We start from the raw sequence: 26,485 nt of genomic DNA, 5'->3' as shown, positions 1-26,485 counted from the left end.
ACAATTATTCAAGGGAAAAACAAGTTTTGGAATAGCAAAAGGCTGAAGAACTCCACCACTCAGAACACATTTTAGTACTCATTTTCAGTAACTCACAGTATTTGAAAAAAAAAAGACTCCTGTGTCCTCCAAAAGTCTTAACATCGTGCAGTTAATTCCAAAAAAAGGCTTTAATTATTACTTTTATGCACAGCATGTTTGTCTATTAGATAGTCTGATGTTTGCCAGGAAAGCGATATATATGATATGATATCTTATCATATCACAGAATCACAGAATGTTAGGGATTGGAAGGGACCTCAAAAGATCATCTAGTCCAATCCCCCTGCCAGAGCAGGAACACTTAGGTGAGGTTACAGCCTTTCATAAGGGAGATGCTCCACTCCCTTCAGCATCTTTGTTGCCCTGCGCTGGACTCTCTCCAGCAGTTCCCTATCCTTCTTGACCAGTATTATTCAATATATTCATCAATGACTTGGACGAGGGAATTGAGTGTACTATCAGCAAGTTTGCTGATGACACCAAGCTGGGAGGAGTGGCTGACACACCAGAGGGCTGTGCTGCCATCCAGCGAGATCTGGACAGGCTGGAGAGTTGGGCGGGGAAAAATTTAATGAAATATAATAAGGGAAAATGTAGAGTCTTACATCTGGGCAGGAACAACCCCAGGTTCCAGTACAGGTTGGGGAATGACCTATTAGAGAGCAGTGTAGGGGAAAGGGACCTAGGGGGTCCTGGTGGACAGCAGGATGACCATGAGCCAGCACTGGGCCCTTGTGGCCAAGAAGGCCAATGGCATCCTGGGGTGTATTAGAAGCGGGGTGGTTAGTAGGTAGAGAGAGGTTCTCCTTCCCCTCTACTCTGCCCTGGTGAGACCTCATTTGGAATACTGTGTCCAGTTCTGGACCCCTCAGTTCAAGAAGGTCAGGGAACTGGTGGACAGAGTCCAGTGCAGGGCAACGAAGATGCTGAAGGGAGTGGAGCATCTCACTTATGAAAGGCTGAGGGAGCTGGGGCTCTTTGGCTTGGAGAAGAGGAGACTGAGGGGTGACCTCATTAATGTTTATAAATATGTAAAGGGTGGGTGTCACGAGGATGGAGCCAGGCTCTTCTCGGTGACAACCAACAGTAAGACAAGGGGTAATGGGTTCAAGCTGGAACACAAGAGGTTCCACTTAAATTTGAGAAGAATCTTCTTCACAGTGAGGGTGACGGAACACTGGAACAGGCTGCCCAGGGGGGTTGTGGAGTCTCCTTCTCTGGAGATATTCAAAACCCGCCTGGACGCCTTCCTGTGTAACCTCACCTAAGTGTTCCTGCTCTGGCAGGGGGATTGGACTAGATGATCTTTTGAGGTCCCTTCCAATCCCTAACATTCTGTGATTCTGTGAAAACACACAATTTTCTTGGGTCAGCTTCAAGAAGCAGCACGAAGATGCTCCAAACTGTTTCCCATGGACACATTAGTACACGGATGCTCTTCAAGTGTGTTTTACAGGCATTTTTAGAGCAATCCTCATGTGTGCGATTGCTCTTTTAAACGTGTTTTCAATCTCCATTTGCTTCAGTCAAACTATTCTGGATTTCTGTAATAAACACTGCACAAGTGGGCACAAAGCTGCATCTGTTCTGAGAGCAACCGCCCAAAGTATTCTTCATTCTCCTTTTTATTCCACAGATATTCTTCAGGCTGTTTCAGACAGACACACGTTTATGGTGTGCTGCAGGTATTCAGTGGCATGGGACTCCTTAAAATACTGAATTTAATAGTGTGAACATTTTGCGGCCAAACTCCTCACAGCAGCAGAGCCAAGACAAATCCTGAAAGTTAAACCATCCTGGATTCCTTCCTGCTTTTGACATTTCATCCATACAAAAAAGCTTATGTTTTGAATTGTTCTGAAGTAATTTTGGAATTATTTCTGCATAGCAAGGCTTTTTATTTTTTTCTAATTCGGAGAAAGAAATTGAAGTTACTAGAATAAGAACCTTTCTGTAGAAGTTTTAAATAGTTTTATAGTTGGTATGACACATTGTAACACTTGAATTCAGGGAGGGCAGAGAACTCTACACTGGAGGAGAAGAAAGGACAAGATTTTCTGCCTTTTTTTTTAAAAAAAATCAATTCAGTAGCTAGTACCAACTGTAGAGCACAGGGGAAACAGGCATGATGACCTTGTAAGCTGTGCAGGTTTATAGGAATGTGTAGTTTACATTTATTAGTGCTACAGTCAGTCAATACTGACATTCCTAAAATAATTTTTACCAGGACTCGTTGACTTCAGGACACAAGAATTATGGAACCTTATGCTGATGGCATCTGGCAGACATACACTTTTTAAATTACTTGGAATATTTTTGTTTTTATAGTTGTGGTTCCGCTTCTTTCTCCTAAATTTCCTTTCAAAGACTTCGGAGAATTTTCTTTTAAGCTTCTCTGCCTTCTCCTGTTGCTCTCAGATTTCATTAGTCTCAAAAAACCCGCACTCAATCCAGAAGAATGTAGTCTTTTCATCAAACTGTTTCTTTAATCTGATCTATCTGGAATGCAGTTACCACCACACCCCTCTCCCATCTTTCTCCTCATCGTTCCTAATAATTATTTCCATTTTTAAGCACCGAACTGAGCTTTGTAAAAACTGACTTTAGAGGATCTTATGCTTATAAAGCCCTCATAAGTTCAGGAGAGGTCAGTGCCTTCATTCAGTAGAATGAGAGAGAAATTTTGGGTACACTTAAAACAAACCAATGAGCTACTAAAAACTGGAGTTTTCCATAGGACTTGCAGCTCACCAAGAGAAACTATAAATCCTGGTCCAACAAGCACGTTACATCACGCAACAGTGATCAGATCTAAGCCAGATCCAAATTGTGCTGGGAAGAAGAAAAGTCATAGGGCTTATAAAATCTATGAGTATATGCTACATCCCCAGGCAGTTTTATAGTACTGGCTGCTGGAATTGGAGAGATTTTCCTTAGCACAGAGCAGTAAGCAAAATCCACTTGAGTACTAAACATGACAACATTCTGTGAACGGATTCCCAGAGCCCACCTCTGAGATTCAACAGAAAACTAGTGAGCTGGACTGAAGTTTTAATGGCTGGAGGAGGGAGAATGTGCAAAGACAATGTGACTTTAAGCTGGAAACACGGGACTAAAGTGTAAGACACTGCAGAAGAGGGGAAAAAAAATAAATACCACATGCCCTGAACCACAGGAGTAATTACCATTGCAACAAGAGCACGAGTGCAAGGCTTGTTTTTGTTTTCTAGTCCAAACACTCTTCAGTTGTGCACAGATAGTTCTTTTTGGTCAACATCTTACGCTAACACCTCCTAAATGTTTTGTATTTTGGTGCACAACTCAACCCTACTTCAGCAGGTGTTGTTACTCATGCTAAATTAATCTGTGGCCCTGTGGAGCTTTTAGACTTTAAGTTAGAAGCTGCAGGATGTCTTTACTGACACAGGAGTTCACTAAACTATTTAGGTAGCCAAGTTGAGGCATGTAAGAAATAAGGTCACCATTGTAACTTTGCTTTCAATATTTCTATATAATGTGTCTGTGCAAGCTCTACCTTGAGAGGAACTCACAGAGCAAGGCCGTCTGGGGTTCTAAGGCTTTTCAATAATTATATCTCAATATATTTGATATATAGTAGCTCTAGGACAATACTTATTTGAACAAGCTGCTCCTTTACACTGCAGAACATCTGATGGCTGCCCAGCTGATGAGAGGACAACTCTCTAATGAAAGGTTAATGTTGCCCAGCTGAAGAAGGCTCAAGGCATAATCGAGGCACTCAGCTAAGACACCAGTCTTGAGGCAAATTGCAAGATTTATCCTTAAAAACATGGGAGACTAGGCCCAGAACTCAAGGAGAGCCTCACAGATACTTCAAACAGGTCAGAAACATGAGTACACCCTGGATATCACCATCTGCTGAAAGGGCAAATTGTAATCAGTGCTCCAAATTAAACTGGGAGCATTCAGCTGTGTCACCACAAAAGGATCCCTAAGGCTATGTGATTTCAGTTAATGTAATTAACCATCAGAGTTTACAGCATTCCTAGAATACACACAGCTGCAAAGGTCATTCACTTTTGGTAGAAAATTAACCTAATTTGTCTAATTAAGTTTCAGAATAATCTTTCTCCACCCAAAGACATGCTGCCAGGGAAGGGAAATGCCCCATCGTTCCCCTTGCTTAAGCCTCTTACAGAACACTGGCAGAGCTCTGCTCTGTAAAGAACAGAACATCTTCTATTCAAACTAACTTGGTACCATTTAGAAGCAGGCGAACTATGGATGCCTTCAATAAGAGGATACTTCTTTAATGCTGAAAAAATTAAAAGCTGTTGAGGACCCAGGCTTTTTCTTCTAGGTCAGTATTTTTGTACCTTGCTTGTCCTATATGTGAGAATTCTGGCTTGGTCTCCAGACTCCCAGGGAGTAACACATGCCAGGGATGCATATTTTTAAAACTGGGAATATTTTCAAGGTATTTTGGCTTGTGTGAATAAAATGTTAAGGTATCAGCTAGCCAGCAGGGAAAGCTGTCACCTTACCGACATCTGAAACGCTCTGCTAGCTGTGGCCCTAGGACACAAGGACCCTAAAAGAAAAATATTAATGTGAAACGTGGGGAGTGAAACAAGTTCTCCAACATCAAGGACTGCACTGCATGTTGCCTTTGCAGCAAGAAGTGATCAAATACAGAAATGCCACAAGGACTCCAGTGAGTCTACAGGGCCTGCTTTCATAAATTGCATGACAGTTACTGAATTCCCTTCATAATACAAAGAACCTCTTCATCCCAGCTGGGACTCGAATCTGTTGTTCCACAGACATCAGGCATACCAAAAAAATTCAATATAGAGATTGCTATACTGGGATTACTGGCAAAGATTGTTCCATCCAATCTCAAGAGCAACAGGAAAAAGGCAAAGTCACATCTACTTCTCCCACAAACACACGTGTAACGGTATTTCAGAAGTCAAAGTAATGAGGAACACTGGAAATGTGAACCTACTCAAAATCTGATTTCAGCTTTGAAGTATTATATCGACTAAACAACCACATTTACTACTAGTTAATAGACTTGCTTTCTACCCTAACTGCAGGGATAATTTGTGGCAAGTCATATCTGGCTTTTTAAAAAGTCATCACCTGTAAATTCACCTAATTCAACTGTTTAAGTTTGTGCGTTCATGCGATTCCTTCCAACATATCAGTACTTCAGAAAAAACAGTGTGGTTTCTTGAGTGGAATTAAATAGATGTTTTTATTATCAAATCAGGCAGGTGCTGGTGTACAAAATCTGCCCACCCCCCAGTCAGAATATTTACCACAGTGACAAGTGCACAGGGGGTGTCTCCCAGAGGCATCCATGTGATTAGGGCAGCATTTGGTACTGTGTTAAGTAACATAATTACTTCAAAAGAGAGAGAACATTACGGTCAAAAGCATAAAAAAGGCATAACCAAGATTGCAGCTTTAAAATTAAGCAATTGTAACAGCAAAGATATTTTAGCAAGTCGACAATTATTTCATTAAAGCGTTTTAAGAAACACGGAAAGGACGGAGGGAAGGGACTCTCCATTCCAACCATTTCTCAAAGACGGAAACAGAAACTTTCCATATTGTCCAAGACTACTTTTGTATAAGACAAAGGCACATAACACATCATCTGCTTGCAAAGCTAATCCTACCACTGTGCTGCAAGCTTCAGAGGCCAATGTTGATGTTTTAGAAAATGCTTTCGGATTTCTAATGCTAAGAGTGGCAAATTTAACAGTCTGTACTTACACAGCATATAAAAGATTAAGCTTCAAGTCAGCTCTCAAGTGCGACTTCAAAAATTGCACAGTACAAACTAGCAGGTCCAGCTTGCCTTTAATCCAACATTCAATGTTCCAATTTGAATCTGAAAAAAAAAGGGATGAAACATTTCTATTTACGCTAAAACAAAGAAAAAACCAAACAACTGAAGCACCAGGATAAAATTAACTTACAAAGAGAAGACAGGTAACAGACATTCATGAAGGTGAGGCTGGACCACAAGTGTGCAAATGTTTATGAATTATCCTTGCTGAATTGGGCTCCCGTATACGTCTTCAAACATTTAAAAGACTTAACAACCTATGTGACTGTCCTGGTTTCAGCCGGGATAGAGTTTATTTTCTTCCTAGTAGCTGGTACAGCACTGTGTTTTGGATTTAGTATGAGAAGAATGTTGATAACACACTGTTTTGGTTGTTGCCAAGCCATGTTTATACCAAGGCAAAGACTTTTCAGCTGGGAGTTGCAAGCGCACAAGGAGCTGGGAGGGGGCACGGCCAGAACAACCAATCCAAAATGGCCAGAGGGATATTCCATACCATACGACGTCACGCTCAGTATATATTTTGGGGGAAGAATAAAGAAGTGGGGGACTTTCAGAGTGATGGCGTTTGTCTTCCCAAGTCACTGTTACATGTGATGGAGCCTGGCTTTCCCGGAGATGGCTGAACACCCGCCTGCCGATGGGAAGCGGTGAATGAATTCCTTCTTCCGCTTTACTTTACTTGTGTGCGTGGCTTTTTACTTATTAAACTGTCTTTATGTCAAACCACGAGTTTTCTCAGTTTTACTCGTCTGATTCTCTTCCCCATCCCACTGCAGGGGAGTGAGCGAGCGGCTGCGTGGGGCAGAGTTGCCAGCTGGGGTTAAACCATAACAGTGATACTGCTGCATACTAATTATTAGAGCAGGACTATATCTTACCTGGCTTTACAGATGAGGCCACAAGAGGAAGAAAGAAATTAAGCTGCTGGCTGAAGGTTTTGCTGCTGTTAACTGGTACAGCCTCTGTAAGGCTGAACAGTGTACACTTTGTGCACACACACACAACAGCAACAAATTTAGTGTGGCAGTCTTTAACAGAGATTTATTTGTTCCATGGGACAGTTCTTGTAAAATGAAATCCTACTCTACTGAGGTCAATGAGATTCCTGACACTGATAGCAGCACGTCAACAGGCCAGTACGCTGCTCAGAGATTGGGGTTTACAGGAGGAGAAAGACAGCCTAGGAAAAAATAATTTGATCCAATCCATGCACAAATATTTACTAAAGCATCACAACTCCAGGCAGAAAAGACTGCACTTGCTCTCCACCACCCCCACCTCCTGAAGGAGTTTAAAGTCCATGTTCACAAAAATATTTAAAATATTTCTCATAGAACCTAGACAGCTTTGAAGATGCAGGCTTACGTCCTCGTATTCTGTGCTACCTATTTTATTCAGAATTCCCCCAGAGAAACAGCCAGCTTCTGTTTTCCCTTTGAAACTGTGCTACGCAACTTCCCACATCTTCCTTTAAAGAATTCTGTGAGGAAGGATTTTACTATACCGATTTGTCTGCTCTGGATAAAAATGAATACCCATTGATACAACCCACTCCCTCCTCCCAAACAACAAACCACCCCAACCATGTTCTGAAGAAGTAACTTCTTATCTCTTTGAATGGAAAACCTACCTATTTCCTGAGAAGCAGAAATACTGATTTCTGAAGGAATAAACTTCCTTGCTTGCATGCTTGCTCTGTACAAAGAACAATCAATGTTGTTATCACTCCAAAGGCAACACAGAAAACTTTCTTCGTTCATTAGCACGGGAGGTTTGATTTCGGGAGCTCCATGCTCTCTCCTCAAGCCAGACCAGCTCTCTATAACTTCAGCAGAGAAAGGACTCAAAAATGTCTCATTCAGCAGCAAACAGGGTAACGTAAAGTTCCTGGGAGGAATCTGATGGACCATACACTGGGCAACTGCCACCTGAAGAAAGCCTGCAATTATAAAGGCAAAGATATTGGAAATAAACCAAAAAGTTCTTATTACTTGACAATGAAAAGGGAGCGGCTGACGTTTTACATAAACTCATTCCTTCCATAAAAATCAGAGTATTTCCAGGGGCTGTTCTCCTCTGAGTTGGAGACACAATTACTATCAGCATCCCCTCTGAATCAGTGTCACAACTGACAGGTGCCAAAGTTTTCTCCCCTAAAGCTACTACACCTAATTTTTTGTTTTCTCCACCTCTTGAAATAGGTCAAGACTGTAGGGGAAGCATCTCTTTGGGGTAAACTGGCTTACATTAATTCAAAATACACTGAATCCTAAATCTAAGTCCACACACTATACAGGTATGAGTCTCATCTCCCCCTGCAGTGCTGGGACACTTGCAATCCAGCTCTTATTATCATGGCTCCGTTACTGTAGAAAAAATAATCCCATTATAAATGTAACACATAGTCATGTTGTAACTGTCCAATACCAAATAATAGTATTACAAGAATATATGACTGGATGTAACGACACAACCCCAGGGCATTATCTGGGAAATGAGATGTAGGAAAAGAATAATCTTTTCCATCAGACTTAGATTCTTCAAAATAAAATCAACTCTGACCACATTTGTAGCTCTTGTTGGTAAGCCATAGCTTGAATTACGCTAACAATGATGTTGAGAATGATGAGCATGTTGGTTTTGGAAATGGCTTACTGTAAAACGCTGCATGAATTTCAAAGATTAAAGCTCTACTTACAGAAAGGCATGTGGGTCATTTGTGCACTTTGCATTTAGCTTTTCGCTCAGTAAGGGCATAAATATTTTAAGCAGTTCATTAGATAGAAATTAATTCATGCTCTACGCCTTGCAATAGCCAAAATAAGAAAACCAGAATTTCTCTAGCACTGTTTGATTAATAGCACAAAAGCATAGACTAAACAATATAAAAACACAAAAATGAAGCTTTTTAAAAAGTAGATGCAAGCTACCTTCAAAGCAGACACTGTGCTCCTCTGCAGTGTATTAAAGTGTTTTGGTTTTTCTTTACCCAGATTTTGCATTGCCAGACTCCTGAAGGGTTCTGCTCTTTCCTCCTCTCTCATTTAACAGTCTGTGCCTCTGTAAATATCAGTTTCATTACACCTCCTGGCTCCGTGAAGAGGATTCAGTTGGCCAAACAGATTTTTAGTCCATGATACACGATTAAAAAGGGACAAACGAGTAAGTGATGTGACGGCCTATGAAGCAGGACAGGTAACTAACATATCACGCAATTCACAGAGGCAACTGCAGGGTGGGAAGTCATTCCTGCCAGGCATCTGTTTTTCTAAAAAACAGACTCTCCTCTTACATATCAGATAATCTCACAGGATTAATCAAATCCTATAAAATCAAAATGTGTGCAGCTACTTACTGCTTCTGCAGAAGTGTTAAAAAATGAGAATGCATTACAATACAGAACGTTCAGCGTAGGATGGCTATAGCTCTTAAATGGCCATTAATAAACTGCAGCATACATTCAAAATATTTTCCTGCTAGAGATGTTCCGTTTGCCCACGACACAGGCACGCAGGAGGCCAGCACTTACAGTTCTGTCCCTCACGTCTGGGCTAACAGGGCTACCAAGATGCCAGCTATGGCTTTTTGTTTATTTGGAAACAGCCCAAGGTGGCCACTCAACAGATACACTTGACTTTCGGTCATTATGGGCCATCAGGTAGTGACAAACTGCTCTGAAGCCCAATGAAAACTCCCTGGGGCAGCCAGGTTTTCTAACTGTAACATATGCAATTTGTTTAGCTTAAGTCAACAACACAATATTGTAAAGACACAAGACAACACAAATTTTGAAACTAACTTAATCAGATTACAGCATCTGCTCTCTCCCTAAGCATCATCACCGAGAGTCTTTGAATAGTTCGTATTTTAATTTTAAAAAAATGAAAGACAAATACCAGCTGTCTCTGAACAGCATACACCAATACTGCCACAGATGTTTTCCAATTAGAAACCCAGTTTATTATACCCAACGTTTGCAGCTAATTGAGCGCCCATTAACAACACTATCACATGAAAGCGGAACATCAGCTACCTAAGAAAGCAGAGCTCAAAGTCACACCCTGGCTGTGCTGAATTAACAGAAACTTTGCAGTTCTGACAGAATCCGGATTTTCTCTTCCACTTTTGGCCCTATTAAGGTAAAAAACCAAATTGTCCATGAACTACCCTACCAAATTTTGACTGGGACATTTATCTGTTTGGGTCTTGACTCATCACATACTTCCTGCTGACATTTCCTGATCTTAAAAGTGAGTTGCACTGTTTTTTGGAACAAGACACATGGGCACAACCCTGAGAGTATCAACATTTCGATTCTGCACAACGGTAACATCAGCTCCTTCATATATTCTAGTTGCATGTTGTGATACAACACTAATCCAGTAGCATGACTTGAAACACCACTGTAAAACAGAAATCGTGATTACTCTCCATTCTACATAATTTCCAACAGACTTATTTTTTAGTAACTTACCCAATGGGACAAACACTGCCAAAATGATTTGCTGATACATCTTGTTTTGTAGAGCTGATCTGAAAAACATATAGAAAAGTAACTGAGAGCTGATAATTATCTGTCTAGTATTTCATTTGGGTTTCAATTTTGTGCACTTCAGTTAATTTAATACCCACACCTTTGTATGCAGAAAGGAAGAACAAAATCAGAATGTAATTTGAGAAAAAAACATTGCTTAGAATATCAATTAAATATCAACACAGCTCTTCCTTCATCATTAGAGCTGTACTGTACCTCGTTTCTCCAGGCTTTTGCTCATCATCATTCAACTTCTGTGTTTGCCCATCTGAAAGGCACTACAAATCCAAATAATCAAAATGCTCAAGAGATATTCAATTTTCCAAGTGCAGGATACACAAAAGCACTTGGGCACCCATTTTAACAGTGAAAACTTCACTAAAATTTACAGTAATATTTCAATACTGTTCTTTGATTTCAGGTACTTTGTTCTAATTTTCATCCCATAGTTACACAAATTCTGTTACAATCCAAATATAAGCATGTTTTGTATTTTAAATAAAGCTCAGTAGTGGATATCAGAATAAAACAGAGAGAGTTTGGTTGCCTTTGTAGTTAACCAGAACTGAATGATTAGTAAAATTTACAGCTCAAGTCAGACAGAGAATGCTGGGGTAAGAAATCTGGGGAGTCCTTCCAAAGTATTCTCATTCCTTAAATATTTCTGAGAACAATTTCCTTGAGAACACCTGTGATGCCAAAAGAACTGATGCCAACACTCAGTAATCCACTGGCCTTTCAGTTCGGGGGTGCATGTACTGTACTACTAATATACATACTATTAATATACATAGATATACATACACAGTCTGTGATACATATAGATTAATCGGTACCGGCTACATAGCAGTGGGCTCTGCAGCCTGGAAGGAAAGTGTAGATGGACAGAAAAGACCAAAAGGAAAGAAAAAAGGAGTTTTCTTTATATTTTTTGCCACCCCTGTCAGCACGCACTTTGAGTACATGCCCTTTGTCTCATCTCCTCAACAAGACCCCACAGAACGGAGGGTCAGCCCCACAGAGGAACCGGAGGCTGCTGATAAAACCAAAGAATTTGGTTGTGGTAAGGAGAGGCAGCCTCTGCTCAGAGCTGTCCACCGCAGAATCATTCAGTTGGAAGAGACTCTCAAGATCATTGAGTCCAACCATAACCTAACTCTGGCACTAACCCATGTCCCTAAGAACCTCATCTATGTGTCTTTTAAACCCCTCCAGGGATGATGATCCATCCTCTTTGCCCTCACCAGACTTCGACCTCACCCAGTGACCCTGACATTGCTTTAAGCCTTGACCATGGATTAAAGCAGAGGTGACTCGATAGGCAGAGCTCTCTACCTGAACCAGCAGACAACTGAGTAGTGAAGTTCAAATATCTCCGTGTTCTTGTCTCCCTCCAAGCTCTCCCGCAAGGAAAGCCCTCGCAGATTTAGCTGGGGCCGGAGTGGGAGCCAAGTCATTTCTTCAGCACAGCTCATCCTCGTTCTGGTCTGCAAGATGCGTCGGTCCCATCCAATTTCCTCCCCATTTGCCCAGGTTATAATCAGAGTAAATTTTAAGCAACATCTTGAGCAATTGAAGGGGAAAGCTCAAAATTTCAAAGGCAGGGCTTCCCAACCCCTACTTCAGAGGAAAATGTGCCTCTCAGCACAGTTGTTAGGCCGAGCCTACCTGTACCTCTGCCATTAGTCTGTTTCTAACAGGAGAGCCATGAAGGCCAGAGGAATTATCCAGCTATAACCTTCTATTAAGTCTGTAATTTCACAAAGATACAGGCCGGGATAATTTCCCAAAGAGAGAAGTTATCCATTTTTTTTCCAAGTTTCTGACCGAAAGAAAAAAAATCTTTTAAAATAATTTACTTGACATACGTGTATGCTATTCCCACTATTAAATGTATGGTTTAATGAAAAATAGTCCATGTTCCTCTTCTAAAGGTACGATAAAAATTTGCTGTTCATAGCCCGACCACTTCTTAGTAAGAAACTGGCAGAGATCACTTCCATATGTTGTACAAGAAAATAAGATGCATTTCTAAAGCTTATAAATTATCAGTATGTTACAGATATTATTGCAAATGCTTTAAGGTTCTCACTTTCAAAACAAGTTAAAAAATTTCCACCATCAAGAGCAAGAAATAATCCATAAAGTTATGGCCCATCACTTGCTCTCCCATCATAGGCACTGCAAGAAGCAAAAGCTGGCACCCAGGTATCTCGGCCCTCTTGCTCTGAGATGTTTGAAGGAAAGAACCACTATTTTGGTAACTACACAGATTTTACTATATCAAAGCATAACATGAAACACCCTCATTTGCTCCTGGAAGTAAGAAGACAAATAGTTAATTGTGTTAATGCAGCTGCTGTGTTAGTTACAGCCATGCAATACCTACTGTGGACTCAAAAAAAAGCAACCGCAGATCCCCAGAACCACACACACCTCAAAGAAGGAAAGTTAGAATTATATAGTCTACTGAAGATAAAGGCATTTTCACTTCCTCATGCCCTAAAAATGATCAGATAGAGCAATCAGATTCTGCTATCAGCACCAACTGAACCATAATTAACAATATTTGGACCAGAAAGCAAACATACAGTTCAGACCAGCTCAAGACATCTCCTCCCCCTACTTCTATTGCATCGACCTAGGCTGATTTTTACAAAGGTGTTATTTTTCAGTCCTGGTTCAAACATTCATGAACAAAAAATAGTGCTGTAAATAATAAAAAAACCAATGTAAGCCGCATGTCACCAGCATTAGCTCCTTTTCTGTGCAAAGTCCAGTATCACTTGTATAAACTTTGCACAGGAATTAGGTAAAAGAGACACCTACAGATAACTCCCAGAACTAGACGAATGTACCGCTGGACCAGACACAGGGCTACCCAATATCTTTTCTGGTGAGAATACGGAACTTACCAGAATTTCTAACTTCACTGTAAGAAAGAATACAAGTTTTACAACAAGAGTTACAAGGAACGTAAAGTAAAGGAGAATTATTAAAACTTGTAACTATAGCTCAATCCCAGAGAGAGTAAGGTAACCCAGCAAGGACAAATGGTTTCAAGCGTGGCTGGGGAAGTATCCACACAAATGGAAGGAACCGGGGCCCAATTTAACGCATCTATCTTAAGATACCGCATCCTCAATCCACCGACTTTGCTGCTGTTGTGTACAAGAAATTCTCCAATTTCATATGTAAATAGTGTGTTCCTCTCCATGTTAACCAGCGTACAAAAACCTTTACTGAGGACAGTCCCTCTCGTAATGAAACCACCCAATTTAAAACAAAAAGCAGCAGATAGGACAAGCAGGGAGGGCGACAACGAAAGAAAGATCATTTTTCTTTACAGGCTGGCTGAGAAGTCATACAATCCACTGGCATATCAGCATGGGAACCATTTTTGGCATGGCTGGCAATCCACAAACACCTGCTGACTGGGCACAGAGAACATATAAAGAGTTTTCCTTCTGGAGCTACCTTTTTTTTCAGTTTCTTGCCTTGAAAACATTTCTGCATGTCTCCTTTCTGAACTACAAAAAAAAAAAAAAAAGCATTATTATGAAAAGAGGACGGCAACAGGAGGCAGTTCTACCTGTCCAGTTTGAACAGCAGTGAACAGAGGGTGGCACTGGTGAATAAGAGTGACGAGTCTCTACAACCCATCCTGGATGCAGCACAACTCTGACACCACTAAACTCAACTGTAAAATTCTCACCGACTTTAACAGGGACACAGGGACTAGATGAGCAAATGTTGCACATCAGCGGTTTCCAATGAGCAATTTCAAAGCCTACAGAAATTTACAGAAATCTAGTTGCCAGGATCTCCTATTTTTCCCCCTACATATACAGGGCCTGGACTACTTCTTTTCTCTTATTCCCTCCCTCCCAAAAACAACAACAACAACAGCTGCTAGTTAATGGGAAACAGGAACATAATACTGCAAGCACACAGACTGTCCCTGACTTTTGCAAGCTACAGCTGTTTTTAAATATTTAAAAGATCTCTATAAAGCAGAAAAATATTTTAGCAACAATGCCTATGCAGAGCGCCTTCTGGCCAGCTCTTCAAGTGTGCCGGGGGCTTTCCAGTCCTGTGGATTTTGGCAAGACCAGTCAGCCCCCCAGGCATGGGAATTCATTGCATTTGTTTGTCATTTACTATGTTAGTAAACACTATTAATAAAGAGTTATGAGTAAACGGAACATACAAAATTGCAATGCAAATGACTTGCCTTAGATACCTTTGCTTTCTAATCCCACTACAGCTTTAAGCAAAGCAACCCAAGTTCCATGTCTCCCCATACACTGAGCCCAGTAAAACCAGTAGCAGAACTAAGCTTGCCCCACAGCACAGCTACAAAAACAGCCTCTTCTGAAACCCAGAAGCAAAACATCCCAAACTCTGGAGAGTTTCTCCAGATTGTACCGTGTATTTTGGCGGCACTGAAACTACCCCCTCATTTTTCCTGTATCTATCTCCACCACCACCGCACTGAACCTGGTACTGAAGTTGATGCACGCTCCATTTGAGACTTAAGTTTCACAAATATTCCTGATTTAAAGCCAGCAATAAAGCGTTTTTAATAAATATTCTCTCCCGTTGGTTTTCACTGATGAACATACATTGTTTTTTCCTTACCTGCAGCTGTAAGCAGAGCTCCTGTCATTACCCAGCACTTAAAGCTGCTTCATGTTATAACCACACTAAGGGTTCTCCGCGTTTTCACTTAAAACTCTATTTAGAAATGCAGTGTCAACAATTAACGTTAAATTTCCAAAGGGCTTTACTATCAGAGTGGACCATAATGGCTTCTGCAGCATCAGTGACAACCCACGTTCATGGACGTGTCTTTTTCCTTTTGCTAAGACACTAAACTTCAAGAGAAGAAAGAAGAAAAAAAAAAAAGGAGGAAAAAAGGGGGGAGGGGGGAGGAAGAGGGAAAAAAAAAAAGTAGAGGGAAAAGGAGGAAAAAAAAAGAAATAGTCTGATTTGGGTTCACCACGCCAACCCCCCAAAGTTGCCCGGTCCTTTCGAGAGCTGATGTGTGAGGGAAAAGACCAACAGTCACCCACACATCAGCTTTCTACAGGAACAGGCAACCGAGCTCCGTTCCAAACGTGTATTTTGGCAAAAAACACCTGGTTTTTGACACCCCCGAGTCGCCGTCCCCGTCACCCCGCGGGAGGGAGCCGGACGGAGGAGGCTTCACCCCCGCGGGCAGGGGCCGCAAGAGACCCAAATTAAAGTCGCAAGCAGAAGAAGAAAGTAAATTCACCCACCTGCTTCTCTCCATTCCCGCGGTGCCAGCCGCCAGCCCGCTGCTCCGCCGGGGAGCCGCAGCGGCCCCGGCCCAGCCCGCGGCCCCGCCTCGTCCTCCCGCCTCGTCCTCCCGCCCCGCCTCAGGGGAGAGGCCGCTTCCCCCGCTCGGCCCGTAACCTGCGGGGGCTCCCCACACACAAAATGCCGGGGGACAGGGTGGTGTTCCCCCCCCTGCGTACTTTAATGCCTCACAAACTGCAGGTTGCTGAGGAAAATCATATTTAAGCTTTCAAAAAGCTCATAATGAGCGAGGCGGTAACAGGGGCCGTGCGCGCTCCCCTTCACCGCTTGTGCTCTGAGGCGCTCGGCAGCCCCACAGTGCGGTGAAGCTGTAGGGCTTTGCCCCCAAAAGTATCGTAAGTTAAGCATCACTTCTCTCTTGTGTCAAGTGCACAAATAAAGTGCTTTCACAGAAAAATTTCCACCCGGCCTTCCAGGTTAAACCTTGCGCTGGTTCCCTGCCCAGCTGTGGTGACATTGCTGCTTTGCATGGGGGGCGATACAGGAGTTTCTTCAGAGCAACTTCAGGGAGAACAGAGAGTGAATATTCCAAGTTTTCCTCTTCTAATAGCTCAACACTTGCAGAAATTGAATGACAGATTTTTCTTTTTCTTTTTTTTTTTTTTAGTGCAGAGTGAGTGTTTTACCTAAACAGAACCTTCAGCGCAGTCTGGATCCATGCAAACATTTGGTAAGAATTTAATTGACATTCACCTTCAGTTAGTGGTTTTAAGAGTGAAGGCTGTACAAAACAGACAATTATTAATGTAAAAGGCAACACAGACCAGAAGTATAGGAAAATGCCTTTCTGGCTATTAAACCTATTTCCCACAAATCTCTGAATTTTCACAAAATGATAAACAAATGTTGTGAATTATTATTCGTAACACAAACACACCTACTTGTCAGTAGAAGGACAATGATTAGTGTTTAAAAACAATAATCTGATTCAGATACACTTCTAAATGGCACATTACGCAGCACTATGCTATTTGGTTTTGACACCTTGTTGACACAGATAATTATCTTGCATTATTTCAGAAACTGCACATTTCTGTGAACAACCTGGATTCAGAGAGACTATTTTCATCTCTACTATACTACTCTCTTACAGCCGATCGTGTTTTAATACCAACTATATACAGATTGTTATCACAAAGATTTTGTTTCACTTAAAAACCCGGAGCCATACCAAAGAAATTGACAGTGAAAATTAATAACTAGAACAAAATTTAAATCCTGACCTTGAATTGTTCAAATGAGTTTGTCAAGTATCAAATTCATGAAGACCAGGTCTGAAGTTGGAAAAGCAAAAATGCCCCAAATGTTCCAAAATGAACAACAAATACACCAGAGCAATCTGTACTTCTCCAAAAACCTACACCATGCATATCTTAGAAGCTACCTTCATATGGAAGGCAAAAATCCAGTTAATAAGATTAAAAAATGCCACTTTCTTGTAGGTTTGTTCTTTCTTCTAACCCATAGCTATGGGTCCATTATGCACATGAGACTTGGAAAAAATAAACCAAATAGCAAACACAGAGATTAAGTTACAGATTAGAGATAACCCCTTAAAACAAACAGCAAAAACAGAGATTACAGATTTGCTCTAACCCCACATTAGATACAGAATCTCCTCAGTTTGCCATAAAGATAACAATGTTGACCATAGCAGTAGGAAGGATAACAAGGGGGCAAGGAAATTAAAATTACTATAGCCACAGTAGGGAGAACATGGAGCTTAATACATTAAAATAGAGTTATCAAAAATTAGCAGATGAAATTGCAAGATCCAGGCACTGGTATTTTAATGAAATCTGTTAAGCGGTAACACAATAAGAGCTAAGAAAACAGAAAAAAGAGAACACAAAAACAAAAACAGGGTGTGACCATATTTGATTTCTAAACATGAACAGTTGGGGAGTAAACTCCAAGGAGAAGGAATTATGAACTGTTTAAAGCAATGGACAATACTAGGACTAAGTCAGATGGGTTTAAACCTGCCACAGAAACATTTTGGCCTGTTATTAAGATCTGAGTCTTGGCCAACGGAAGACTCATTTTGGGAACAATCTTCTAATAGCAATAACAGGACAAAAAAGAAATAGTTTAAGTGAGGGTTTGATAAGTTTGTGAAAATAATTATAATACAGGTGTGTGCCTCTAGTGAAAAGAAAACTTAACAAAACAATCTAGTCAGAGTGTTCCAGCCTTATGTTTCTTTGCTACTACTGAGTTCTTAGAGTTACAACCCATTTCACCACATTTCAGACCACCCGGTATCACTCCCCTTTCCACACACACAGACTGAAATTCTTACACTACCTGACAGTCAATTAACTTGCTCTCTGTTTGAATATACTTTTTGTTACACTGCTGCTTGACATGAAGCTACGCTTTATTTCACAAGTAGTGGAGTAAATCACATTTTGACCCTTTTGCACTTCAGTGTTTGTTCTCATAAATAAAGAGCTCTTTGAGAAAAGAGCATGTGTAAAGCAATACCACATATTTAACAGCAACTTCCAATTAAAAAACAAAACCCAGAAAATATGTCAAGGAACTTAAAGTGAGGACTGAGCTCTGCTAGAAAAGATGCACCTTTAATCTTCCTTCTTCTTGGAGGAGGCAGCAAAAGTTCAGAACCAATGTCCTAAAGATCGATAAATCCCAAATATGCACAACTGAGGTTTTTCCACAATGTTCTTTTTCTTTTCAGCAATATTATTGTAAAATAAATGAAAACCCAGTATCTCTGCTTGTTAAGGTATGAAGAAAAATATTTTTGTTTACTTACTGCAAGCTCTTCTCAGTAAACAGACTTGAAGGTGATATCATAACCATCTTTTGTGTTGTGTAAATAGTCCTACCATGGCTGTATAAACAAACCTACTGATTAGCTTTAATTTATTTATTGACTTTCCGTAATTCATGATCCATTTCCTCAAAGTAGCATCAGCCCATTTCGCTCCTTATTAAAATAACCACCATCTCTAATTGATAAATTCTATTTTTAAAATATTTCTGTATTCTATAATACAACAGTTTGGGAAACATGACACGATTTGTGTCTGAGGTAATGAAGCCGTTTAAGTTTTTGCACTCCAGACTTCCACAACGCAAGCAAAAGCTGTGAGCAGCTGCCTCGTCTGCCATGTCCCTGCTGGGTCAGATACAGAGGGACCACTAGAAAATCATTTTCTACTTCTGTTAGAACATCTTGAGAGAAACGTTTGACAGAGTAATTTTGCTTTCACCTCCCCATGTTGCACTGGTGTTCCGTGAACCAGGAAAACCACCACACCCTTATGTAACCTACACCAGTGCATATTTATGTCTTTTTAAAGTTGTGGGGGTTTTTTTCCTCCTTTAATATCTAAACTAAACCTTCCTGAAGTTTAATCGTCTTACCTCCTCATATAGTTGAGAAAAATGGAAGACAGGCAAGTCCTCCTTTCACAAATCCTCAGACACACGTTACGTTGTCTCATACTGGTCCTCCTTTGTGTAAGCGAAAACTCCAGTTCCTTCAGTCTTAATCAATCATCGTTTCTGGAGACCTGTGAAGTTTGACTGATGTCCTTCAGACTTCTTCCTGTTGTTCCTTCTCTTTTCTGAAGAGCAATGCCTGAAGGACCCCAACAGAGGTCTTGGTAGGGCTATTTAGGGGGAAGGAATATCTCATTTTCTACATGACACAATGTTGACCCATCCCATGAAGACGTTGCCTTTTTTTCCTCCCAATAGTGTGTCTGTGTTGACTCAGGATCACTTTGCCCATCTCCCAAACCCTCAGGTCCCTCCTGCAGAACTTTGGTTTGTGCACTTGATTATTTCTCAGTTAAGCACCTTGCACTTGTCTTTATTGAATTACAGCCTATTTATTTCAGACCACTTCAGCAACTTGTCAAGATCACTTTGAATTCTGAGCTTGCTCTCTAAGGTGTTTGCAACTGTTGCTAACATTTTGTTATCTAAAGATTTCATATAACACGCACTTTTCAACAAAAAATATCAAATAGTTTTAGACTTCAGGTGCACCCATGAACAACCACCCCACATAAGGTCTTCCAATCTGTGACTTGTCAACTGCTCTTTTTTTTTTTTCCAGAAAGTTCCTTTCCATCCAACTGAAGACTGTACAGTCATTTAATATAGACTAGACTTCCCTAGCTTGCTTTAGAGAAGTCACATGAGACAGCATCAAAAACATCACTGCAGATAATATGCTATGGCGTTGTAATTCCTCCCTATTATTCACAAGTCCCCTGTTGATTCATTTGGTTATAGGACAAAAGTGTTGCTTTTAGACTGGAGTGACAATTGCAGCTCTGGGAGCATAGACGTTTCCTTTCCGGGACAGAATTATTCATTATTAGGTGTCTAAACCTCATCAGCGGCGATTCACCTTGGAGGCACACAGGACTGAATCACAGCTGGTAACAGAGACGCAGCAAAATTGGGAGCTTAAAATGTTGACTCACTCTCAGATGTTTATGTCATCAGCAACAAAAACTTTTGAATGAGTGTAGTATGCCTAGATCTTCTCTTTTTTAAAGAGAAAAAACCCAGACTCGTATCTTTGTCTCACACGCTGGCAGGATAAGGCCAGTTTGTCTGTGAATAGTGGAACAGCTGAACTGTCCTGTCTGCAGAGCAGGTAACGGGCTAGTAAGGGAAAAAGTTTCCAAATCTCTGGCTTCATATGAAAAAAATAAAATCTGTCTCTCTCCCTGACATGCTGGACAAGCACCCAAAAGGGAGTAGATCCTTCTCCTCTGAGAAACAAGTCCAGGTGACATTACTGAAAAATAGTTAACAGGGTTTGTCTTTGGGATTAAATTTAATATTAATAAAAACCTGCCTCACTGCAGAATTGTATTGACCTTAAACATTTTCTCCAAAGAACTTCATGCTTTAGATATTGTGCCAATGCAGAGTGAGAGGATGCTCCATGTCCTAAAGCATGCAGGAAAAGCCAGGAAGATACCAAGAGACAGATGAAAACCTTTGGAAATAATAGGATAATATTGAGCAAAGTTTTGATTTTGAATTGTTTGGTTTTTAACTCTAATTCCCCCTAGCATGAGTATTTCTACCCAGGCTGAAGCATTTTTGTCCTAAGATGGATGGGACAGTCCATACCAAATCTAGTATTCTAGATACTCAGAAACATGTACATTCAAATATTCCATTCTTAATATAGAGAGAAAAAAAAATGAAACCTAAATATATGTAGATTGTAATATATACTGCTATAGCCATCTTAAATGGATGGTTTTGAGGCAAGAAAATCATTACAGAGGATGAAGTAATTCAGTGAGTCATATAGATAGAAACTACACAAAGCTGATAAGTCTCTGTGGATAATAGAGACTTGGAAAATTATTCATGAGAGAAGTGTAAAAAGTTTGATTCATATGCAACAAATTGCCTACTTTTGCATCATGCTTTTTTCCCACACATTAATAATTCAAGTCAATAGACACATCAGGTTTCTAGATTTTTATGTTTCCTTGTGCTTTTAAGCATCCATGTTACTTCCATTAACCAGAGTTTACCAAATACGTCTGTCAGAAACATCTATACAAGCAGTACTAGAAATCCTTACAAACGGCAGTTTTTGCAGGAAAAACATGTCAGCTGAATCAGTGGAATAGGAGGGAGGAATACATAATATTTCCTAACATATTCTTAATTCTTTTTATAGTTAGGTAGCTCTAGCTGTGAGGAATAAGCTTTCAGGGGAGGCAGAAGGGAACGCGCTACAGAAAATTCACTAGAAGGAATCATCAACCTTTTCTAAGCCTTCACGTGGCTGCATGAGAGGTCCCAGGTAATTAGTGCTGTCACCATTAGTGTAGCTTGAGTGCCAAGTGGCCATTTGGACAGAAGAAAATACTAAGTGCATTTGGGGGAAATTGCAGCAAAAATACAAGTTTGGGGGAGGAAAAAAAAAAAAGTGTTCCTTCAACTAGCAGGCTCTGCAGTTTAACTTACATTTTGACAAGTTATATGGGTTTGATATGTCTATTTACTGGGCTTTTAAATAAAAACACTAGTTACCATAGTAACATTTACATCACAGGTTGTACTTGCGCTGCCTCCGAGATACAGAAAACCAATCTGGTATGTGAACCTTTGTACTTCACTTCTGCAATACTTTAATCGACAAACCTGGTTTCTAATAAATTGCCCTTTTCTCTATTTTATTTCTCAGATTATAAATTAAAATGCCTTTGATCCAATTTTCTTTTAAATGACTAAGCTCCGTGTGTGGGAACACGAAACCTGGTTCCAGGGAGAACAAGAAGAATGGAAGATAGAAAACTTCAGTATGGGGAAACAAGACAAATCTCGCTTTTCTAGTCCTTCTGTAATTTAGTTTCCTCTTGTAGGTATCGTGGTTAAATGACAGATTATTATTTCTTTAGACAAATAGTCTTCTCCCCTGTAGCTTTTATTTGAGCCTGTTAGACCAGCAAAGCAGCATGGCCCATACTGAGCTCTGCCTCGACTGTCCTTTCCACTATTTTCCCAGTTTCTTATCAGTTGATTTGTTATCACTTTCAAGTGCTTCTGTATCCGCTATATTTGCACCCCTGCATCAGTTTATTAATAGTAATCACAAGACACAACAGACAACATTGCTCAGCCAGTGCTGACCATGAGGTCTTGCTGCTGCGAGCTGGCGCGGTTAAATTCTGTTCTAACTCTACAAAACCAAGATATTTAGATAGCAAAACGTGACCTTCTTTGGGAGATGAGGAGGAAATGAACCAAGGACATAAAGAACAAGTGACTGTAGCTGCACCTTTCCATAGTTCATATAATTAAGGGTAGGAATAAAGACTGAGATTCCAAAGGCATGATCAAGTTATAATAAAAGCAACTATTGAAAGTCTCCTCTCATGAGTCCCCATGGTGGGGAAAATGGAAACAAGCTCTCTGCATGTTCTTAGGTGTTGATTTCCCTCCCTGAACTCTTCATCTTATAGCATTTACCTACAAGTCACTTTATGGACTGTGTGTAATTTAATATGTTTCCAACTGACAGCAGCAGAATGGGATCCTCCATGGAATTATAGAATAGTTTGGGTTGGAAGGGCCATTTAAAGGTCATTACTCCAACCCCTGCCATGACCAGGGAGGTCTTCAACCCAGTCAGGTTGCTCAGAGCCCCATCCAGCCTGGCCTTGAATTGTATAGAATAGTCTGGGTTGGAAGACACCTTTAAAGGGTCAGGGTAAAAATGTGCTTAAACACTAGCAAAACGTGTTGGGGAAGGGGAGCACACCGAAAAAAGGGAATTTTTAAAAAATGCAGCTTGACAGAGTGAAAGATCATTGATGATTTAGCCAGGGTTCTTCATTCCAGTAAACACACTTCTTGATCATGCATTTGCCTAACAGGAATTGGCAGCTAGAAGATATAGAGAGCAGAGAATAACAGAAAGATTGAAGGTAACTTAAGCTAGCAGACACCTCTGCATTGGGTTGACTTGCTTTTGCCTTCTATTTTTCTTCCTGATGTATATACACTCAATTCAGACCAGTGAAAATATGCATGAACGGGACTGTAGCACTGCCAAAACTGCTGGTCATGTCAAGTTACTCTTCACTGATGTCATAACCATGGAAAAAACCCCCATGATTTGCATTCAGAAGCATTGTTTAGTCTATGATCCCCACGATCCCTGCCAGGATGAGAACACTACTCAATGACGTTTCAGTGAAAAGAAAGGAAAAACCACTACTTTTCCCTAAGGGGGTGGTGGTGGAAATCTTATCTCCAGAAGCGCTTCATAAACCTGGCACCAATCTGAGTTTCTCAAGTGTGTCATCTAGCACAGAAGATACAAATGCACAGAATATAGCTGGCAAGAGAGATAAGTGGTGGAGAAAATGAGAAGATATTTTGAAGAAATACCTCCATTAAAAAAAAAAAAATCTAAGCATTTTAGCAACATAGAACCTGGCAGAAGCTTAGCCTTCTGCCCAGTGTGACATTCATGCACTCAATACTACAGAGAAAAAAAAAATGCCAAATGAAACGGTGGTATAATCCAAACTGAGGCCGCTTTTGAGCTTTTGGCTCTGGAAACAGGATTTTACTTCAGATGTTTATATATCAGTGATGAGTTTCATCCACCACAAAATAAAAACCTCATCTCCTTCATGCCCACAATAAATGCAAATACCACCATTTTTCCATGAAAGCAGGAGAAGTTCGAGAACGGGTACAAGGATCCTCACTCACCTTGTCCCACCACCCCCAAAAGGGGAAAAAATCCTAAATGAGAGAACATAACACGTCTGCCATAGCTCTTTTCAGGTGCATTATTCTTCTTTTAAAAAAGGAAAGGATTATATGTCCATCCACTGTATCTTAGGAGGCTTTTTTTTACAGGAGGACAGAAAAGGCAGACAGAAAAGAAGCAAACTCAACAATGTTCTTTAACAAGTGTAACTGGAGCCGAGATTCCCCCAGGTGGAATCCATCTGGTTTACCTGACTTGTACAATATTGAGTCAAAACCATGTAAATGCATTATGCAAAATGATTAAACTGTAAGCTCGTCTACCTACATGACTAGAATACACGATACATGGAAAATATTTCATTGCTCTCCATTAAGAACGAGTGCACTGCTTCTGAGTGTCAGGAGCAAAAACGGGGATCATCGCAATATATGAACCACTGGTAAAAACGCTGCTCTTTATCATAACCGCCTCTAAAGTGTGGTTAAAATCCTAGGAATAGCTGCAGAGCATTTTATAAAGCCAAGATGAATGTATTTTTGGAGTAGGCAGAACTCACCTTGAACGCACCAGCCAGCACGTACTCTGCCACCAAAACCAACATGTTCCCATTGTTGCGTACAGCTCCATTTCCACAGGAATTCAGCCAGCTGAGGATACCAGGTATCTTAAAAGCACCATCCCATGTCTGCCGCTCCAATTCGGCAACGATTGCTATTTTAAGTGGTTTGTCGAGCAGCTATTAATTAATTTCATGGAGCTTTTTGGCAGCAGCCGTTTGCTGAGCTCCCTCAAAACCTTAGAACGTTCGTCAGTGTATCATGTTTGCATCTGTTTCATGATCCAGTGTCTACAGAGAATACGCTTTTTTTCTTCTAACTTCTAGAGAATTGTGTAGTTTGCCCCAAAGTAGCTGCAACAATGAAAAAAACCCTAAAAATCCGATTATCTTACCTAAATATTCAGCAAAGGCCTAACTACTATTTTTTCAATGTTGCTCCAAAGCACATCTTTAGGCACTAATTTTAGGGAGAATTTGGCATCTACCAATGACTACCTGGGCCTTATCCTCTGAAATCTGGCAGTTTTTCTTCCGTATTAAGATGCATCGTGATCAAAACCTATTAGGAAAGCACATCGTACATCCATCTCAAAACCAGGTGTACTGGGTTGCTGAGACATTACGTGCAGCAGTGAAGACATTTCTGTCTCATTAACTTTCAAGAGCCAGATCTGACAGTTTCAAAACATCATGGAATATTCCAATGTACGTGGCCAATAGTTTTGGAAGGAGATCAGAAAAATGGAGTGGAAAAAAAAAAGTGGGAAATGGGTGGACCTCCTTCTACACTATGTTGACATTCTGCATGGCTTGTTTTCTAGACAAATAATAACGAGTGAGAGAAAGGCACAGCATGGCAAAAAAAGCATGTGAAGAAAAAACAAGGGCAGAGAAAGATCGTGTGGTGGGAAGACAGGAAAAAACGGGCTAAGAAGGGCCAGATATGGGAAGCAGCAAGAACAACATGCAGATAAACCCCACTGGGGTGGAAATGATGTGCAGAGATAGCCCTGGCACAGAGGAGGTGCGACTGAAGGGAAGACCATGCGAAAAGGGTCAGTGGGAAGACGGAGCCCCAACAAAATCGGGGGGTGAAGTCCCTGCGAAGGGGCTCGTGCTGCCAGCAGGAGGCATCTCTGCTCCGGTGTTATATCCTCATATTTAGGGGCTGCTGAGAGCACTTCTGTGACACTGGATTTTGATATTTTTGCCCTCTATGCTTGGCAGCAAAAATTGGAGCACTCCAGCACGGGCACTGAGCCAACCAGCACAGACTGGGACAGCTGGTTTGTATTGTAGCCACCCCAGTTTTCCATGCCATGTGGACTAAGCTCAGAGTACGCTGATGTGTGGAGGGAGCTCATCTGTGGGGCATGTTTCACTCTCACAAGAACCCCGGGTCAGAAACGTTCCCTCAGACAGCATTACCTCCCTTTGCCAAGTGTTCTTGCTTCTGCGCGAGGAGGCAGAGGCGAAGCCACTGCCCATGCTGAAGAAGACAAGAAGGATGTGCAGGAAGGAGTCAGCCCATGCACCGGTGAACCTTGAAATCCAGATCACAACAGCAGACATGAATTTCAGTCCTTCCATACACCAAAATGCTGTGCTGTCTGCAGACCAGGGCTGTTCATACAAGACTAGATTAGAGCAGACGAGAAGATTCAGGTCCAGAACATACTCTGAGCTTCCACTTGCATCCCATGCCTTGCATCCTCTTTAAAAATCCTTTGTTTTGCACATCTAGATGTACTCTGCATCTCCAAACATCAAGATTCTCCCTTATTGATTAGGTATTTTAGCCAAAAAGTCTCCACTTGATGTGTCAAACACAAATCCAATGGGATTATTCAGTTCAGACAGGTTTTCCCTTCAGAAAGGTCATCTTTAATGCAGCATTATCCCATCACATGTCTGACT

General features: G+C 40.9%; 1 protein-coding gene across 1 annotated transcript in view; it reads right to left on the bottom strand.

Annotated features, from left to right (window-relative positions):
* Positions 1–15,717, bottom strand: part of LEPR (leptin receptor) — a 34,316-nt gene extending 18,599 nt beyond the window's left edge. The window contains 4 exon segments of the mRNA XM_065656163.1: positions 5,809–5,926; positions 7,518–7,826; positions 10,362–10,420; positions 15,704–15,717. Coding sequence (XP_065512235.1) covers positions 5,809–5,926; positions 7,518–7,826; positions 10,362–10,420; positions 15,704–15,717 — 500 coding nt within the window.
* Positions 15,718–26,485: the final 10,768 nt, after the last annotated feature.

The sequence above is a fragment of the Caloenas nicobarica genome, chromosome Z (assembly GCF_036013445.1).
Source record: "Caloenas nicobarica isolate bCalNic1 chromosome Z, bCalNic1.hap1, whole genome shotgun sequence".
Lineage (NCBI taxonomy): Eukaryota > Metazoa > Chordata > Aves > Columbiformes > Columbidae > Caloenas > Caloenas nicobarica.
The sequence above is the reverse complement of the archived record's forward strand: the minus strand, read 5'-3'. Positions and strand labels throughout refer to the sequence as shown.